At 21.4% G+C, this 20,708-nt stretch overlaps 1 protein-coding gene and 3 long non-coding RNA genes across 4 annotated transcripts; 2 read left to right on the top strand and 2 right to left on the bottom strand.

Annotated features, from left to right (window-relative positions):
* The first annotated feature begins 770 nt into the window (after positions 1 to 770).
* Positions 771 to 8,657, top strand: LOC135120744 (uncharacterized). The gene is made up of 6 exons (XR_010278714.1): positions 771 to 833; positions 2,155 to 2,193; positions 4,362 to 4,441; positions 7,345 to 7,422; positions 7,823 to 7,878; positions 8,570 to 8,657. It is a non-coding gene; the product is annotated as an uncharacterized LOC135120744 (long non-coding RNA).
* Positions 8,658 to 8,780: 123 nt separating this feature from the next.
* On the top strand, positions 8,781 to 11,622 carry LOC135120765 (uncharacterized). Its single transcript, XM_064045102.1, has 12 exons — positions 8,781 to 8,843; positions 8,944 to 8,989; positions 9,318 to 9,371; positions 10,133 to 10,250; positions 10,400 to 10,500; positions 10,596 to 10,665; positions 10,726 to 10,785; positions 10,873 to 10,969; positions 11,024 to 11,122; positions 11,181 to 11,268; positions 11,331 to 11,383; positions 11,440 to 11,622. Exons 6-12 carry the CDS (start codon positions 10,652 to 10,654, stop codon positions 11,620 to 11,622), a joined length of 594 nt encoding a protein of 197 aa, XP_063901172.1. The 5' UTR covers positions 8,781 to 8,843; positions 8,944 to 8,989; positions 9,318 to 9,371; positions 10,133 to 10,250; positions 10,400 to 10,500; positions 10,596 to 10,651.
* A 5,660-nt stretch (positions 11,623 to 17,282) lies between these two features.
* Positions 17,283 to 19,075, bottom strand: LOC135120769 (uncharacterized). Its single transcript, XR_010278722.1, has 3 exons — positions 19,016 to 19,075; positions 17,919 to 17,993; positions 17,283 to 17,361 (listed from the first exon to the last, which is right to left on the bottom strand). It is a non-coding gene; the product is annotated as an uncharacterized LOC135120769 (long non-coding RNA).
* A 55-nt stretch (positions 19,076 to 19,130) lies between these two features.
* On the bottom strand, positions 19,131 to 20,708 carry LOC135120748 (uncharacterized). The gene is made up of 6 exons (XR_010278717.1): positions 20,656 to 20,708; positions 20,493 to 20,582; positions 20,360 to 20,432; positions 20,228 to 20,289; positions 20,041 to 20,113; positions 19,131 to 19,197 (listed from the first exon to the last, which is right to left on the bottom strand). It is a non-coding gene; the product is annotated as an uncharacterized LOC135120748 (long non-coding RNA).

The raw sequence follows: 20,708 nt of genomic DNA on the forward strand, positions 1-20,708 counted from the left end.
ATGGCTAAAAATATTGTTAGCGTGCTACAAGTTGCAAATTGTAGTGTGGCACAGAATAGTAGTTGGGATAATTTACCCTTGACCTTTTCTTGTATTACTAAAAATAATAAAGAAACTTTATTTTTAATAAACAATACTACATACTATTAAAACTTTTTTAAAAAAAATATATATACTATAAATGACAGCAAGTTTTTTTAAAACTAAATCTGAATATGAAGAGGTTGACTTTTTGCCTGAATTTTTACAAGAAACTGTACTGAAGACGCTCGTAGTTGGTGAATCCGAAACTTTTGAAAAAGATTTATATTATTCTAATCTTAATTATCAGGACTTTAATGATGGCAATTATATATTTACCTTTATTTAATTCTGTTTTTAGTTTTCTCACTACTATTTAATTCAATAGAAAGAGAGATTTCTTTTATTATTTTTAATGGAATAATCGTTATCTATATATATTCTCCCTTGGGTTTCATATAAAGAATTATTTAATTTATATTATTAAAGAAGTAACTTTTTAAGCTCTGGTAATTTATTAAGCCAGAATTAAGCTTCCAATTTCATTTTAATTTATTTTAAGTTTATTAGAGTAGCGTTCCTTTTATTTAAAAATTTACAGGAATAATTATAATCAAGTTGTCAAGAATAAATAGCAAATAAATTTAACTATGTATGGGATATATATAGTAAACATAATAATATTATACTATTATAATTAATGGAAAAATTCTCCCTTTTTTAGTACCGGAATTTCTAATTGAATATCTTGAAAACAAGACTTTTACTGAAAGAAAAGAAGAAGCTTCTAAATGTAAGGAGAATGGAAATAGGTAATTTGATTAAATTTATATATAAGTGTAATTTTTATTATAAACCAGTCAACTTTTTATAATAATTTAGCAGCGAGTGCTATTTTTGCGAAGATATTATTATTATATTTTTTCATCAAGCATTTATTATCTATATTCTGTAACTTTATTATTTTTAAATAAAGAAAACTTTTGTTATTTTAACATTTAAAAGTTTCATAATTTTATACTACTATAAACTTTTTTAAAATCTTAGAATGAGTTAATTAAAGAAATTTGAAACTTAATTACTTCAAAGTAGTCACAACATAATTTAAATTTTATATTTATTATTTTTTTAAATTTTATCAAAAAGTGTTTTTTATGTTATATTAAGAAGTTATTTAAAATTTTTATAAATTATAAAATAAAAAAATATTTTTATAATAAATAATTAAACAATATTAAAAATCTCTTTAACTAATATATAAATATTACTTTTTTATATATTTATAAATATTATTAGCTATTATTAAGTCATTATATGTTCATATCAATATTATTTTATTAGTAATCAATTTCTACTTTTGCCTTTTTATATTTTTAATAATAATATTATAGAATATCTTTAATTTTTTTTAGTATTTCCTCTTTTTATATTCTTATTAGTATAATTACTTTATTATTATTATTTTTATTAACGTTATTTATTTTTTAAAGTATTATTATTATTAAATATAATTCTTTATTATTTCTTTATATATTCTTATTAGTATAAAAAGTACTATCGCTTACTATATTCATAATAATTTTTTTAGTATTTATTGTTTCAAGTAACATTAATAAATATATTATTTTTTGTTGTATATATATTTTTATTATTTCTTCTTCACCAATTATTATTATAATATATACTTTTTTGCTTTTTTTATTTATGATAACTTTATAATATTATCTTATTAACCTATTTATATTATTAAATATAATTTTTTATTTATTTATATTTTTATTATGTTTTCTTTTTTATATAATATTAGTATAAAATATACTTTTGTTGTTTTTATAATAAATATTTATTTTTTTAACACTATTATTAAATGTACTTTTGATTTACTATATATCCTTTTTTATTTTTTATAACTTTATGAATATTAATGATATTAATATTATTACTTTTTTAGCTGAATATATATTTTACTTCTTTATATATTATATATTATTATTTGTATTTTTACTTCTTTATATACCACATATTTATTATTTGTATAAAATATACTTTTGCAAATATATTTTTATTATTAATTATTTTTAATTATTTTATAATATTAATATTATTATTATAATAACATTTATATTTTTTTAGAGCTTATACACAAAACAACTTTAAAGAAGCGGTTTTATGGTAACCTTTTTTACTTATAAAAAAGTTATTAGAAATATATTTTTATAAATATAAACTTTTTTTATGTAAAGAAGTGAAAAAGTTATATTTATAAAATTATATTCTTTTTATGTACGAAAACCTTTTTTTAAAAAAGGTGTAAAAGTTATTGAATAATATATTTATTTGATATATCAAACTTTTTTTTATAAAGAAGTGTAAAATAATATTGATCAATATAACCTTTAATATGGGTAAACTTTTTTAATAAAAAAGTGTTAAAGTTATTACGTAAAAGTATATTTTATTTAATATATTAAAACATTTTTTAGAAAAAAGTGTTAAATTTTATTTATAACATATATATTTATAATATAAGTAAAGTTTTTTTTATAAAGAAGTAAACACTTTTATATGTAAAATATATATTTTTTTTGAATATACTTTCTGTAAAAGTGCAAAAGTTCTTATATAAATATAATTTTCTATATATATTAATATAATTAGTAAAACTATTTAAAATAAGTATGGAAGTTTTTTTTATTAATATCAATAACTTTGTGGTTATTTTATATGTGTGCATACACTTTTTTAAATAAGGCAATAACAATTATTATAAAAAAATATAAAACCTTTTCTATATATAAATGTAGGAGTTATTATTATTTATGAAAAACTTTTACTTTGAAAAAAGTTATTTTTATAATAATTCTGGTTATTATATATTAAAAGCTTATACATTTTTTAAATATATTAAAAAAAGTTATATAAAAGTGTAAAAGTTTTTTTTTATTAAAAGTATTATATTTTTTATTTGTTGAGAACTTTTATTTTTTTTTTATATATTTATAAAAATAAAATTTTTAATATGTGCAGAAGTTATCTTTTCTAATAAAATATTAATAATTATTTATTGAAACTTTTATTTTTAATTTATATTAATAAAAAAGTTATAAATAGTGTAGAACTATCTTTCTTAAAAAAATATATTTTTTATTTAGGAATGTCTTATCTTTTTAAAATATTTATATTAAAAAAAATTATAAAAAAAAGCGTTAAGTTATTTTATTTTTAATAATATATATATATTATTATTATTAACGAAAAACTTTTAATCAAAATAAATTCCAAAAAGAAATTTTAAAAATGTGCTGAAGTCATTTTTTTATAATAAAATAATATCTTTACTATTATTTATGTAAAAAAAAAAATTTATTTTTTATAATAATATATATATATATAAAAAGTGTGCAAGTTATTTCTATTAAATAATTATTTCTAAATATAAGAACTTTTTTTTTTAAAAAACCAGAAAAGTTGTTTCTATTTATTTTATTACATATTATTTTTTAATAGAGTTTTTTTTTAAAAAAAGTGTAAAGTTTATGATTAACAATATATTTTATTATTATTACTTTTATGTACATTAACTTTTTTTATATAAAAAAGTGTAAAAGTTTTTTTTCAGAAAAGTATAAAAACTTTTATTTATCTTTACAAAGAGTGTAGAAGTTCTTTCTATTGAACACATATGCAAAATGTTTTTAACAGAACTTTATTTAATAAAGAAATGTCCAAGTTATTTTTATAAATAACATTTTTATATTACAAATATTTGTAAAAGTTATTTTGTATATAAAATTTTGTTTTTTATGAATATTAGTAGAAGGTTTATTTAGATGTAAATATTAGAAAAAGTTATTTTTATAAGTAATAACATTTTTTATTTTTATATATAAACATTTGTAAAAGTTACTTTATTTAAAATATTTTTATATTATTAGGAGTTATATGTATAATAAATTTTTTTTTTATAAAAATCTTTAAAAAAGTATAAACGTAGCCTTTCAGTTATATATTTGTAAAATTTATTTTTATATTCTTTTTATATATATTTGCGGATTTAAAAAAGTTATTGTTATAATAATTATTTATTTTTATTTATTTTTAATACTTTTAGGATTTATATAAGTTATAATATGTTTAATTTATAAATCTAGGAAAATTATTTTTTTATTTAATTATGAATATTTGTAAAAGTTATTATCATAAATATATTTTTAATTTTTATAGATACAAATATTTGTTAAAGTTATTTTTATAATATATATATTATTTATTACTTAATATTTATAAAAATATTATTTATTAAGAATATTATATTTCATATTTATTATAAAACTTTTTAGGTATAGCAGAGGCCTTCTTTTAACTCCTTTTTGCTTTTATTTTCTTTCTAATAGAAGTTTGACTTTTCTGAAGCTAAACGGTTTTTAAATTTATTTATTAATATTTATTTGTTATGATATATTTTATTATAAGTTTGAATTATAATAATATTTTTTGTATAATTTTATTTTATTTATTTTTATATTCATTTTTAGTTTATTATATTATTTTTTATTATTTATTTAATTGATTTATTATAGTAAATTTTAGTTTAAATAATATATATATAAATATTTTATTATTTATTATTTTTAAATTTAATTTTAGTATACTTTATCATTTTACTATATTTTCTTTTATTACTTATTATTTACTAATTTTATTTTTTATATTTTTCTTTTGCGTCATAATTTGAATAAACATATATGTATTATATTTTTTATTTATTCTATTTTATTATTTTTCCTGTTTATTATGTTAAATTTGAATATAAATGTATAAGATTATATTATTTTTTTAATTGTAATATTAATATAAAATTGTTATTTTTGTTTGTTAAATATACTTGATTACCTATTATTATATATTAATAATTTTAATTATTATATATCCATTTGTTATAATTAATAAATGTTATAATTTTGAATTTACATAATATTATAATGTTTTCATTGATGTTGTATTGATTATTTTATTATTTTTACTTTTTTTAACTCTTAAATAACTTTTTACATATTTTTAAATTTTTTTTGTAGTTGCTTTTTACTTATTAAAATATTTTCATTATTACTGTTATTATTACTTTTTTGTGTACTTTATTATTATATTATTATAATTAATTTTATAAAATTATTGTTTTATTATTATGAATACTTTTTTAACTTTGTAAAACCTTTTAGTGTATCTATTTATAAAGTTAAACTTACTTTTATTACTTATTGTTTATATATTTATTAGTCTGACTTTAAATACTTTACTTTATATGTATCTTTTATTTTATTATTGTACATTTTATTTACTTTTATTACTTGTTTTTTATATGTTTATTAATATCATCATTTATTTAATATAATTATTTCTATTACTTATTATTATATATATATTTAATATAATTTTCAATTATTTTATTTACTTAAATAATTTTATTTATATATTTATTATTTTATTTTAAATATTTTGAGTTACTTCCTTTTATAATTTTATTATTTAAATTTTATAATATTTTAAATTATATTTAATTTTTGCATTTTTTTTTGTAACAATTCGTATTATAAATAATTATTTATCCAACTAACAAAGCTGTAAAGTTTTTAATTATCTTTAATGAATATTTTAAATAATAAAAATTATGTAAATAATAATAATGATAATTATAATATATTTTGTTCTGTTTATGTTGTATACATTTATAAAAGCTATTGTATTGCTAATCATATAATAATTTAAATAAGTAATAATAAGGCTAACTACTATCTTCTTTTATAATAGTAATAAATAATAAATAATAAATAAAGGATAAATATAGCATGTTAATAATAATAATAAGGATAAATATAATAAACTTTTTTAATATTAATATGTAAATAATAATGATGTTTATCATAATATACTTTTTCAATAATAAATAATGATAACGTTAATTATAATATACTTTAACTTAATATAAATAAATAGTGAATAATAATAATATACTTTAATAATAATAAATTTTAAATGAATAGTAATAATGATAACTATTATATAGTTTTGTAATAAAGTAAAAATATTTTAAAAAATAAAAAAAAAGATTTATATTATCATTATAACTTATAAAACCTTAAAATAATAAATATTATAAAAAAAACTTTTACTATTATTATATTTACATTAAAAAACTTAAAAAATTTTACTTTTTATTAAAAACTTCTTTTGTTAAGAAGATAATAATCAGAATTTTATTTTATTATTCGTTTAGTATTTATATTATTATTTTTATTATTTCTTTATATATGAAGTTAAAATAAATATTGTTATTTGATATACATTTTTTTTACTTATTTTTTATTTGCAAAGTTATTATTATTACTTTATGGTAGGTAATTATAATATAATTTTTATATTATTATTAATAAAAAAATATTGAATTTTTTTCAAAATTATAATAATTTATATGGCTACTAAAGTTGAAATTTTTACTTATTATTATAAGTAAACATATACTATATTTTATTATTTATTATTTATATAAGATTTTTATAATTATTTTATTTGTTATTTATGTTTTATTATTATCTTTAATTGTTCGTCATAAATATTTTACTTTTTTTTTTAATCATTATTACAATTTATATTATTTCTAAATTTAATAAACTTTGTTAATATTATTATTCACTTTTTTTTACTTATTATTATTGTAATTTATAATATTACTGAAGTTAGTAGACATTAATATTTATTATTCATTATTTTTTTACTTATTATTTCTATTAAAAGTAAAGTTAGTTGACTCTATTAATTTTAGTTACTATTAAACTATTATTACTTAATTTCTCTTTTTACCTATTTTAAACTTTTTATCAGAAGAAAAGTTAAAACATTTTATATTTATTTATTTTTTTTATCAATATTTTTTACTTATTTTTATATTATATATTATTATTGAAGTTAAACTTAATTACTATTGTACACTTTTATCTACTTAACATTATTTACCATCTTTTTACTTAAGTATTTACTTAAATTATTATTATTTACTGTTATTAACATATTGCTATTTTTTACTTACTATTATAATAAATACTATTATTTTTACTTTTACTATTATTTACTATATTTACTGGTATATATTTTTAATTATATAATAATATATACTATTTTGAAACTTATAAATACTTATTATTACTATTTTCTTAATAATATATGTTTACATATTATAATATGTACTATTTTTACTTATTATTATTTTCTATATATTTATTATTTTTCACTGTATTTTTACTTTTTATTATTTTTTATTTACTTTAGAATATGAAATGGCGTATTCTGATGCGTCGCGTTGTATTCAGTTGGCGCCTACTTGGCCTAAAGGCTACTTTCGTCAAGGTCTTTTTTAATTTGCTTATTTTTAAAATTTTTTTCTTTGTCTTTTTTTCTTTATTATTCTTGAATATTGTATTTTTGTATTTTTTAAAAATTGTTTAGTTATCTTCATTTTTCTTGAATACCATATTTATTTATATTTTTTGTTTTCATTATTATTTTTAGTTTTTTATAATAATTTTTTCTATATTTTAAATTTTTTTTTAAAACTTTGTCCTTTTATAGTTTTCTTTAATTTTTTAAATAGTTTTCAAAATATTCAATTTACATTTTATTTTCATTAAAACTATAATAATTAGTGCTCATTTTTATTAATTTTAATATTTTATATATTTTTTTAATTTTTCTTTTAACTTTTTTTTACTTTACTTACCTATTTCTTTTTTATTATATGTACCGAAAGGAATCGCGCTTCAAAAATTAAATCTTCCACGTGATGCGGCCGTCGCCTTTTTACAAGTTATTTATAATATTATTTTATATTATTTGAAATTTTTTTTTACTTAAAGTTAGTATTTATTATTATTATGATATTTGTAGATAATTATTAATATTTTTTTAATACTAAATAGAAGAAGTTCTTATTGTATAAAGTTTTTTGTTAATATTTATTTATTATTTTTTATAAAAAAAAGTGTACATAATTTTATAGTAAATATTTTAAGTTTATATTTTTTTCTATTTTATTTAAAAGTTTTGATGTATATTTTTTATTAGTAACACATGTATTATTTAGTATTATTCTTTGAACTTTTTATTTTTTTATTCTTTTTTTAGAAAAAAGTTTTTTTATTGTAAGTTTATTTTTTATTATTATTTTTTAAAGTTTAAATTATGATATTAATTAATATTTTTTAAAAAGTTTTATTTTATAGCGAAAATAGCTTTAAAGTTTTTTATTATTTGAAACACCTAAAAGTTTTAATGTTTTATATATATATATATATTTTTTTCTTAAACTTTTAATGAATAATAAAACCTATAAATTAAGATTTGAAGAGTGAATATCAATTTTTATTAAAACTAAGTTTTTACTTTTTTTTATATATTTAATAAATATATTTGTTTTTTAATAAACTTTATTCATTTTTATATAAAAAAGTAATAAAGTTTATAATCTTTATGTAAAAAAATATATTTTTAACATAAGGGGCTTCAACACGATCCAGAGAATTATACGCTTTATATTGCTCTAAAAGGAACTTTCGATCCTGAAGATTTCGAAAACTTTTATAGAACTTTTGGTTAATAAATAATAATAATAACTAAAAAATAATATAAATTATAAAAAATAACATTATAATAAAAATAATAAAAGCAATAATAACGGTAGTGATAATAATGATGTCTTTGTAGATTCTAACGAAGTTTCTCTCTCAAGAAAGAAAACTTCTTTACTTGCATCGAAGTTAGGGATTATAGAAGTATTATATTATTATTATCTTTATTGCTATTATCACTTTTTCTGAAGTATTTATTCTTCATTTATTAATTATTATTTATTATATTTTTTTATTATTTTAGTTAAAAGATCGAAGATATGAAGTTGCTAGAGAACATTTTGTGATCGGTAAGCATTATTATTATTTTCTAAATGATAAATCATTCTTTTTGCATTCTAATAAAATTTATTTTTTTAAAATAATTATTAATATTCGTTTTAGTCTTTATTATTATTGAAAAAATTATACTTATTAACATTTCAAAATTTATTATTAAAAAAAATTATTTTTTTTGCTCTTCTCTTTTATTATTGAAAAGTTTTTGTTTTCTTTGCTAATTATATGTAATTGAGGATTGCCGTCTGAGGGCACAATCCTAATTAATGTTTTAAGGGGTGCTGTGACCGTCGCGCTCTCTCTATTTTTTTGTCGTTCATTGTTGTCAGTGTTTGTTAGGTGGTGAGCGCTGTGCTACTCGGGCGGCTCGAGAGCGCTCAAATAAATTATACGGTTTTTCTTTATTTTAACTAACTTTATTTATATTTCTTAGTGATATAATTTAACATATTACTCTCACTTTGTTTATAATTATATTAGTTCTTGAAGTTATCTAGTCTGTAAGATTAACAACCAGAAAAAATTATATATTTTATTTTATTAAATATTTTCTTTTATTATTAAAAAAAAAACTCTCGAGCAAAAAAAAAAATCTGATATATAATCTTTTATATTACTATGAAAATATAATTCAAAAGTTTTAAAAGTTTTTATAATAATACTTTTTTTTATAAAAAACTATTTTTAAAAATCTCAAAATTATTATTATTAGTTTAATAATATTTATGATAATTATGATAAATAGTATTATATTTATTCTAGTGATCAGCACATATGAGGAAAGTAAACTGAAAGTGAAATAATAATAATATAACTTTTTGTATTATTGTTTTTGTAATAATGAATTGTTATATTCTGACTAACTTTTTGTTATTGATAAAAAATAATAAGCAAAAATAATCATACTTATAACCGAATTTTGTTATAATAATGAGATGATAATATTTATAATAATAGTGTGTCTTATCAGCACTTCTTTATAATGATATCATTATTATTACAACTGTTTTTAAATAACAATATTTTAATGATAATAAAGTAATAATAATTATTGTAATAGTAATGATGAATAATAATACTAATAGTAAAATTATGAATAATAAAATAATGATAAATAATAGCAAATTATAATCAATAATAATAATGATCTCAAGGCTTTGCTCTTAATCCCAACAGTTCTGGCCTACTAACCAATCAGAGTTTGACGGAATTTTTATTAGGAAACTACGAAAGCGCTAAAACTTTAGCCATTTTGGCGCTAAAAAAAAACAGGTTTTTCTTTTCATTATATATGCTAACATTTTATCTTTAATTGGATTTTTTTATTTATTGTTTGATATTTATTTTATCATTATTATTACAATTATAAAGTCTACTTTTGCTACACATTTTAACTAAATCAAGATATTTAATTTTTTCAGCCAATTATTTATAAGTCACATCCATTTGGGCGCAGCGCTTTATGCATTGAGCGATTGGAGCAATTCCAAGACTGCCTTTACGGAAGCCCTCAAATGCTCTGGTTGGTCAAATTTTTATATTCATTCTTTTATTGGCGTATGCATTTTATAAGAATTAATGGATAATATATAATTATTATTATCTTTATTTTTATAGGACTATATAGTTTGAAGAATGAAGAAAGCCAGCAAATAGTGAAAGATTGTGAATTCATGATAAATAAATGGTGTAAATTATTATAATGTATATTCACTAAAAATCATAGGAAGTAAAATTTTATAAAAAGTTCAGAGCGAGAAGTTTATGATCGGAATTCCTTTTATAAGACACCTTTATTTTCCTTGAAGTACTTTTTTTTATAATAATATATATTAATAATTATAATTATAATAATAATAATAACAATAATAACACATTTATATAAACTTATTAGTTTCGGATCTCTCTGGCCTTCTTCAGTAATATCGGATATCCCTAATTCTCTTTTACAATTGTATCACGAAGAGCCTTCTGTATTTACCCCGCTTTCGGTAATAATTATATTAATATCATAATAATAATAGTAATATTATCAATAATAATAGACACTAGAAGATATAGAAAATCACTTTTATAAGCGAGAAGAATACACTCGCTTGTTTGTGCAGACTTATACTCGTTCTTATGTACAGAATTATCTTCAGGTTTACTATTATAAATAATAATAATAATAATAATAATAATACTATTAATTTTAAATAGAATTTACTTTATGAGGAAAGCCTGAGTGGTTCAGAACTTTCTGCCGAACGTTTTATTTCTATTATAGTTTACTTGGCTGTATACATTCGTATGTTATTTATAATAGTACTATTAATAATAACGGTTATAAAAATAATATTTTAATAATAGGAACTTTTTTAGTCGCCCATATCGGCTCTTTCATGTATTCTATGAATTATAAAGTACTTTTATATTTATATTATCACTTCATTATTATTTTATTATTATTATTATTTAGGTTTTACATGGGATGATAAGTTCCGAACTATCAAACGCAGCCAATGAAACCGGTCTTCAAGTAGACACGCAATCTATAAATAATGCGCTTGTCCCTGTCCTCTATGATTTTGACATATTATTGGCCACTCCAGCGACTGCTGTAGTCAATGAATCTGGTAGTGTGGACAATACTGGCCAATAAAAAACTTTATAATTACTATTATTATTCTATGAAACTATATATACGTCGCAAAAATAAACTTGAAATTATTTTAATCTAATTTTTTCTTTATATTCATTTGTAAACCTTTTTTAAGATTGAAAAATGCAAACATTCTACCTGCTGTCCTTTATTCGTGTAGCGCATTAATACTACTTGCTAAGTTTAAGTAAAATTAAGAGCACATAAACACTTTACTATTGTAAATAGTGATAACCAAAATTAATATAAATTCACTTGACGTCGTCTTTCCGATTAGCATATCCTGTAGTGCAGTTACTTTGTTCGTTCCACTATAATATATTAAGAGTTCTCTTGTTCCACAATTTCCGTACAACAGATAATAAAAATAACTCTTTTAACACGTCATCGCCAGCAAATTTTTAGGAATATACATATGTTTTGACTAAAAGAAAGAGAAGGTGGGCGTTCACTTTTTGGCTTGGTGGGATTTCTACAGGGAAGTGCACAAGCGAAAAGCACTTCGATGGGTGTCCAGGAGGCTAAATACGTACTACACTCTCCCCTAGAAAACCGGGACAGTTATGATATTCCTCTTGGAGATATACGGGCGCCTACTTGCACCCAGACTAAGACTATAAAGCGGTCCGACTCAACTTATCGAGCATTCGCAATATTCATTAATAATAATAAAAAAAGGTGAGGGTGCTGCTTCCAGGCGTAACCTCTACATCGCCGCTCCCTTCCGACTTCGGATAAGGTTTACAGAGGGCCTGGAAGTTTGCTTCGCTACGCCTGAGAGGTAGCGAGCGGACTCAACACACCAACCCCACTGCTCTTCTGAACTTATATACTTCTCACTATATTATTTTTGATATCCCTTCCCACTTTTTAATTATATAAAAATAAAATATGCTGAAAGTTTTTTTGGTTAATTGTCCTCTACTATTAATACAATAAAAAAGTGTATCTAAAAATTTATAATGGAAGTTGCATATACGTTTTTAATAAAAATATTTTTATGGTATCAAAAAAGGAGTAAATTAGCATTGTGCGAGCTTTTTTTTTTCTTATCTACTGGTCTACAAAAAACTATTTAATTATTTTTTGAACCCACGAATAAATCTCAAAACTTTGAATATTATAATTTATAGTGTTAACTAAATTATATTTTAAATTATAATTTTTTAATTTATAAATACGCATTTTTGTGGGTCAGTGTACCCCCTTTCATTAATACTGGCTATAAATAATTAGCCATTGTAATTATTGTAAGCCAATGTTTATTAGATAACTTTCGGTTTCACTTTTTCTTTCTATTTTAATGGTTTCTTATCTTATTTTCTAAATTTTTGTTAAGAGTTACTCATTTACCAGTCACAAAAGTAGCTGACTTCTAGTTCTTAGATTGAGATACTAGAAGCAGGCCACTATATAAGGTATGTGATATTGAGGACACCCTTGTGCTACTCCTATAAAATATTTGTGTTTGCGGTGTTGTGAATAGATAATAGTGTTTTGTCAAAAGTAAAAATTTAAATACAAGGCATTTATCCCTCTCTAAAAACTAAAGCGATCTAAAAGAAAGAGGGCCCTCTTGTACTGAGCGTAAACTTCCAGTTACCTTTATCATTTCACACTCAATAATAGAACAAAAAATTCTTTTCCTTTCTTATCGCTAGACCAACTAGACTCTACAGAGCCTTTATTTAAGTGATGAATACTGCTTTGCAGGAGCATACCAAAGCCAAAAAAAAATTCATCAGACATACATAGCGCTTATTGTATGCTTTCCCTTTGTTTAAGTAATGTCTACTGGTTAGATATGCACAATATCTCCAAGCGAACTATGCAAATACACCAGAAACTGTTAAAAAAAAATTGTTTAATAAAATAACTAAGCTCTTAATACATACAAAAATTAACTATTTTAAATCAATAGTTAACGGAGTCCTATGTAGGACTAACACCAAAAATCCAACATAAAGACAGATAGGCGTTATTCACATTTTTGCTCATGTCGCGGACTTTTTAATTAAGAAGGTCAAACTAATTCACGATATCCAAGTAAACTTGAAAGTAAGCTGAATTAAACCCAGGCAAGTCACAAAGTTAGCAAGAGAGTTAGACTACTGTTAGATAGACCTGGAAGGAAAGTAAGTTTGATACAAGTAAATTTTTCTAATACAGTCATCTTCCCTTTATTGATTCTCGTTATTATGACAAAGGTTCTTTCTTGTAAGCAAATTCAGAATCAATCTCGTTACACTGGTGGAGTGAAAGTAAGTTGAGCTAGGAAAGATTGCAACCTCGCTATAAACACAAGTTGATAATATTCAGCCTACTAAAATAAGACAATACGAAATATAAGACTCACATGTTAGCTAAGAAAATCTGAGGCATTAAAGGTAAAAATGAAAAACAAAAAAGTTTTATTTAAATAGAACCAAACTAAAGAACACTCGCGAGGCACTCATTAGCTAGTTCTACTGAACTAGAACGATAAAAAACTTCCTATTGGGAGTAAAAAATGAACTAAGTACCCTTTTTTATCGCTACACGTCGCCTATTAATCAAACTTAACCCTTTGGGAACCGCTAGTGTAGACTTCCCCATCATGTTCAGAATGATGACCGAAGGCCACCCACAAAGTTGGTGAGGATGTTGAAAAAGAGAAAACTCTTTTTTTTTTTTTGGCCTTTTTCTTAGCAACAAATAGAATGGAGAGGGAGGGAGACAGATGAATCGCTTTAAAAACATCTAAAACAGGCGCAACCCCGAAAAAGTTATGGATATGTATAGCTTTCTTTTGTCGTCCTCATAAAGAAAATACGACCAGAAAAGCTGAACGTTTGTACGGCAACGATCTTCAATCTCTCCTGCCATTCTCGGTGGAGGAATACTGCAAAACAGTGGCATTGCTGGGAGAGCGGTTTTGGTAGTCTTAAAAAGAAGCCTGTCAAGGTCGTTCTTTCCATCTTCGTGAAGCTAGCGCTTTACCAGCTGGAATGTGCAACAAGCGGTTATTTGCATGATGTGTGTCCAGCTGGTCGTGGCCTACGCTGTTCCTGCGTGGGCACTCAGTAAACGTTCGACGTGACTGCGTTGCAAGAACAACAAGCTATCGCGGTAATGACTGATGCCGTCTTTTATTATACGCAACTACTTAAAAATTTCTTTCAAACACGGAGCAGCGGCTGCTAATGAAGGTTTGCTTTGGAAAAATTTTAAAATATTTCTAGAAAAAGACACAAGAAACATAAGATTATTGGAAATTTTTTTAAACACTTCATAAATAATAAATTTTGAACTCCAAGCCACAGGTTATCGATAAAACCGATTTTATACTGGTAACAAAAAAGGGCAGGAAGCAATTTCTTTTGGAATTTAAACTACAGAATATTAAAGAAACTGGTATATATGTCTCTATATAAGGCCCTACGCGTTAAACACTTAAAGAAGTTATGTTATCTTTTTAGTGATTGAAAGTGGCCCCTTATACTACAAATCCCTCATAAAACAGCAAATGCTACGTTTCTAAAGGCAAAATGGTGGAACTATGTGCGGCGAAAACGCTGCTTTACTCTTAACTCCACCTGAATATATACACATCTATTAACCCTATTAACTCTTTGCTTTTTGTTTGTACTGAATGTAGTTTACTAAAGATACATTGTAATAGAAACGCAGCAAAACTTTTTTACGATTTTATTTATCTAAGCGTTCTTTCGCTGAAGTTGAAGATTTTTTTTTTAATTAATACTTTTAGTTGGAAAAAGCTACTGATGGAAATCTTTTATGCAACTCAAAAAGCCACACCTTCGCTCTTCCCCTTCCCAATTTTGTATATCGAAATTGACAGGACTATTATACATAAGCGACCACCTTGAAACTCATCTAAAATTATTAATATTATATTTCTTTGAACATGAAATGCTCTCGTTGAACGGCATCTAAGAAGCATTACATGGATAGATAAGCCTCTAACGTAAAATTGCTCTTCAAAAGATCGTCTTTTATTAAACAAGAACTGCGAGTTTTACGTAACAAAGGTAAAAAAAAAATACATTCTCTAAACCCCTCTAATTCTTTTTGTGGAAATGACAATTGCTTTTTATCCCTAAAAGAAAATATCGGAGGTTCTTACATTAAAGTCCGGAGAGATCGCCAACGGGAATACCAAAAAAGCCGACATCTTTCCTGATTTTATAATAATTATAAAAAAATTAAAATTATGGTAAGATTAATAATTTAACCAATAAGGAATTCTTTACTTATATAAAAGAAACACACCAAAATTTCAAACAAAAATGACGCAATTTAAAGAGGCTATGAAAGTAACAACTGAATATATAATTAGAAGCCTAGAATAAAAAGCTTAAAATTGACGTCTTAATGGTTACACAGTAATTATATTACTTCAGTATCGGCATGTAAAGCACATGAAAATTAATGTATACGCCCTTTTTTAAAAAGCTTTAAAGATCTGTTTTTAAAACCTTCTTGGATTAGTATTTTTACCCTTTTTTGTGTATAACTTTCTTTTTAGTTTATACTGATCTCTTAATTTTTTTATTATTTAATCAGTAAATGTTTCTTATTACAGACGCTTTTAAAAAGTTGCTTAAATTTCCTTTATTAGTTTCTATCCGGGTTAACTCTGATGATTTAGTAAGTTGTGTTACATATATTAAATTAGGATACGATGGTTACATTTAGGCGGAGTAACATCGGCTTACGTACTTGTTTTTTATAAAATACCTTGTCTTTACCTTTTCAACGAACTCTAAGTTTTGAAATCTCCTTTGCTTTCTGATTTCCGCATCTAATTTACACTCTGTCCATCAATACTTTATTCATAAACTCTATTTTTTACTAGTCTGTTGTAGTCTTTCATTTTCTAAATTCAATTTCCTTTCTTAATTTTTTATTATTTATTAATTTAAACTATTACTTTTACATATTTTTATATTGTTCATAATTTTCTATAAATTTCTATTAACTCCAGCACTACTTATTAGGGCAAAAGCTCTGGGCCTGCTTGGAGAGTTTCCTAAGGTATCAATGGAGCTTTCTCTACTGCAGGAGCAGCCGACAGGGTTTAAACATATGCAAAAAAAAGAACATTAATAATAAAAGATTTCTATTATATAAATTTGGGGAAGAAGTTCTGGTCCCTACGAATAGTTTTGCATACGACAATTTCTTCTTAGGAGCTTTTCGCTTTTACAATCACTTTATTATTATCGCAATTAATTATATTAATACATTTACTTAAAACGATTATAAGTTTATGTGAGTTGCCACAATTAATTTTTTGTGTTTTCAACGCAGCGACCAAAACCTTTAACTACTTATTTGCTTAAATCCTTCAGTTATAAATTCATTTAGGCTAATTTAAAATATATAGGGAAAATTCGTTCTTGATAGGTAATTGTGCTATTTTTAATATTTTTTATTAAAACTCTGACTTATGCGTAGAGATTAGCTATAATCAAGTTAAGATAAACTATTTATTATTGAAAATGCTATACTTATAAAATTAATAATGAAAAATAATTTCATTAAAATCTCTAGTAATATTATAATACATTTGTGAGTATTTTATACGTTTCAAATTAATACTAAATGGAGGTAAAATCCATTTTTAATCAATTTTATTAAAATTAAATTTTTCTTTTTGCTTGAACAATCATTGGTCAGTTATAAAACATGTAAGAAATTCTCATTTTTTCCCGATTTCAACAGTAGAAGTTTCACCTAAATTTATATATAAATATATTAATTGTAAATCTTTTTATTGATAAAATTCATTACATTATTAAATTTATGTAATATAAAAAATAAATAAAACTAAAGAATCCACCTAACGAAGTTAAAATTATAAAATGCTTAAAATTAAATATCCAAAAATATATCACTATTTTTCCAGTAAATAAAACTAAATTTACTGATTAATTATTTTTTAATAATCAACAAAAAACGCAATGAACAGCATTACTTTTCTTAATATTATTATAAACTACTTCATAAAAATTTTGTACCTTTTTTTTAAAGGAAAAACTAAATAAACAGTAATTGGCTAGTTTTAACCAAAAAATATAGAATGGTAATTTATTTATTCTTATGAGAACATTAATAGAAAGTTGTTTTATTCACTATTTCTATATAGTAAAAAATTGAAACCAATAATAATTGGATATTTATAAATTTACAAACAAACATTTAAAAACTAAATTTTGTCACATTATTTTTGGTAGATACTTTAAGCGAGGGGATTGGTTAATTTTTATAAAGGAAAAAAATTATATTTGAACCATATTTAATGTAAACTTCAATTGTTCGCTCCGGCCCGTATTCCTCCACCACGTGTTCGTTATTATTTTTGAATTCTTGAAAAGTTATGTATATTAGTTTATTTCTTTTTTATTAAATTCATTAAATCTTTTGTACACATAACATTTTGACTACCATATGAATTACTTATTATTAATATTCAATATTTAATACCATTTTGTTTTTTTAATATGAATTTATTATGAAAATCATTAAAATTATGTATAAAAAAATATGTAGACTACCACGTGTTTATTATTACATTAGTATTACCTCTAATTTTTTTATTTTTCATGATAATCATTAACTATTTTGTACGGTTAAAACATATTGACCGGCACGCGGCTTACTTATTGTTATATAAATACTCTATTTTTTTATTATATTATAATAGCCATAAAATATTGTGAATAAAAAAAGAATACATGCATCCATTATTATATATAATATATTATTATTGTTTTTAATTTTTTATTATACTTTTATTATAATAATTACTAAATATTACGTATATGGAATATAGTGATTACGCGTGGTTTCCCTTATTATCAATACATCAAAATATTATTTCTTATTCATATTTATTTAATACCATTAAATTTTTGTAAAAAGAAAGTTAAACTGCCGTGTTTATTTTAATATTTTTCTTATTTTTTATAATATAATAAGCATTGAATATTCCGTATAAAATTGTTGAAGCACGTGGCGTCCTTATTATTATCATATTATTTTTTGTTTTATTTTTAAAAATATAGTTGTCTTTAGTAAACAAAAAAATTGACGACCACATGTTTACTATTATAATAGTAATTCTCTTTTCTATTGTACTATTATTATTAAAGTCATTAAATATTTCGTATAAAAAATTACCATGTGGCATTTGAATAAAAATAATATTTAATTGTTAAATATTATAAAAATAAATATTTAAACTACCACGTGGTTTTTTCTTTCTATTATTATGATTCATGTTATTTCTTTTTTATTAATTTTTAAAGTAATCATTAAATATTTAGCCTAAAAAATGATTGGAACCACCACGTGAATCTCTTATTTTTTAATGAATATTTAGTATAACCAAAAATTTTCTTGATAACAGTCAAGACAGCCACGCACTCGGGTTGATTATCGTTTCCTCCTTTTTTTATGATCAAATAGTGAATAGCAAATATTATAGTACTTAAAAAATCGTGCCTTTTATACGAACACTTTGAATTTCGTTGTTGGAAAATTTAGCAAAGGCTTCAATATCGCAGTTGTCTATTAATCATAAGAAATAAATAAAAATAATGAAAATATAAAAGAAAACAAGAGAAGTTGGCATAAAAAAATTTTGGAGAAAATATTTATAAATAATAAAAATATATTGAGAATAAAAAAAAGTTTGCAAAAAAAAATATTCATAAGAGTTGAAAAGTATAAATAACAAATTTAATAATGATATGAATTAAAGTAATAACAATATATATTTAAAGAAAGATAAAAAGTTTGCATAATAATAGACAGTAAAGATATTTATGAATAAAAAAATGAAATTTTTATAAAAATAAGAAAGTAAAAAATATAAAATATAAACTAATTAGAAAAGTTTGCGTAATAAGCTATTCAGAATAAAAATATATTTCTAAAAAATAAGTATATATTATTAAAAGAATTATAAAGTATACACATTAAGTAAATAATTAATATAAAAAAAGAAGTCAATAATCTGTTTGAAAAATATTTATAAATAATAAAATTGGAATTTTAAAAATGAGAAAGTGAGCGTATGAAAAAAATACTAAAGATATAAATATAATAAAAAAATGGAGAAGTATATAAAAGAGATTTATATTATGAAAAACAACCATAAAGTGTCCATACAAACAAATAATAATAATGAGTTAAAAAAATTGACTTAATAAAATATTTAAAGAAATATTAAAAATAAACAATATAATATTAAAAAATAATACATAAAAAAAGAATAATTATAAATATATGAAAAGAACACATACATTTAAATTATAGCGCTCTTATAAATTTTTTTTATTAGAAATAAAACTAAAAAGTAAACATGAACAAAAAATAATAATTTACTGAAAATAATGATAATAATGAAACCTCTTCTCATTCTTGCTCTAAAAAAGTTTCCGAGGTCATCCATTTTAATAGAAACAATAGGAAGTTTGTTTATCTATAATAGTAATAATAGTAATAATAGTAATAATAGTATAATAATAATAATAATATTAATAATAATAATATTAATAATAATAATATTAATAATAATAATAATAATAATAATTACGTATTGTAATAACAAGTTCAAACTTTCATCAGCCCACAAACTAACCAGCGACTGGTTTTTGTCTACCGCAAAAAAAAAAACAATCCGTTACCAAAACTCAAAAAGGTATCATTATAAATTTAATTAGGTTACTTTTATATTTAAATGGGTTCATATTGGCTTGATGAAACATAAACGGGTCGGCGCGAAATTGTAGCCAGGGAGCCTATTGGTGTATTTTTTTTACCAAATTATTTTAGCGAATAGAATGGTGAATTGAGTGTACAGTAGTCGCTTTTGCTTGACGGAGGATGGCTTCTTCAAAAGACTGATGACCACTTTTAGGGCAGGGCGGCCCATCCGACCATAAGCAGGCCTGATAATAATAATAATAATAATAATAATAATAATAATAATAAGAAGAAGAAGAAGAAGAAGAAGAAGAAAACCTTTTTTTCATTATATTCTTTCATATAAGAATGAGGGTCTTTCGTCTATTATT

The sequence above is a fragment of the Zophobas morio genome, unplaced genomic scaffold, assembly GCF_036711695.1.
Source record: "Zophobas morio isolate AGI-343-1 ecotype UQ-CSIRO unplaced genomic scaffold, CSIRO_AGI_Zmor_V1 ptg000419l, whole genome shotgun sequence".
Lineage (NCBI taxonomy): Eukaryota > Metazoa > Arthropoda > Insecta > Coleoptera > Tenebrionidae > Zophobas > Zophobas morio.

Excerpts from the sequence above, each read along its gene's own strand:
- LOC135120765 (XM_064045102.1), top strand. Across the intron at positions 10,786-10,872 it reads ACACCTTTATTTTCCTTGAA|TTTCGGATCTCTCTGGCCTT; the intron begins GTACTTTTTTTT and ends TAAACTTATTAG. Across the intron at positions 11,269-11,330 it reads TTACTTGGCTGTATACATTC|GAACTTTTTTAGTCGCCCAT; the intron begins GTATGTTATTTA and ends TTTTAATAATAG.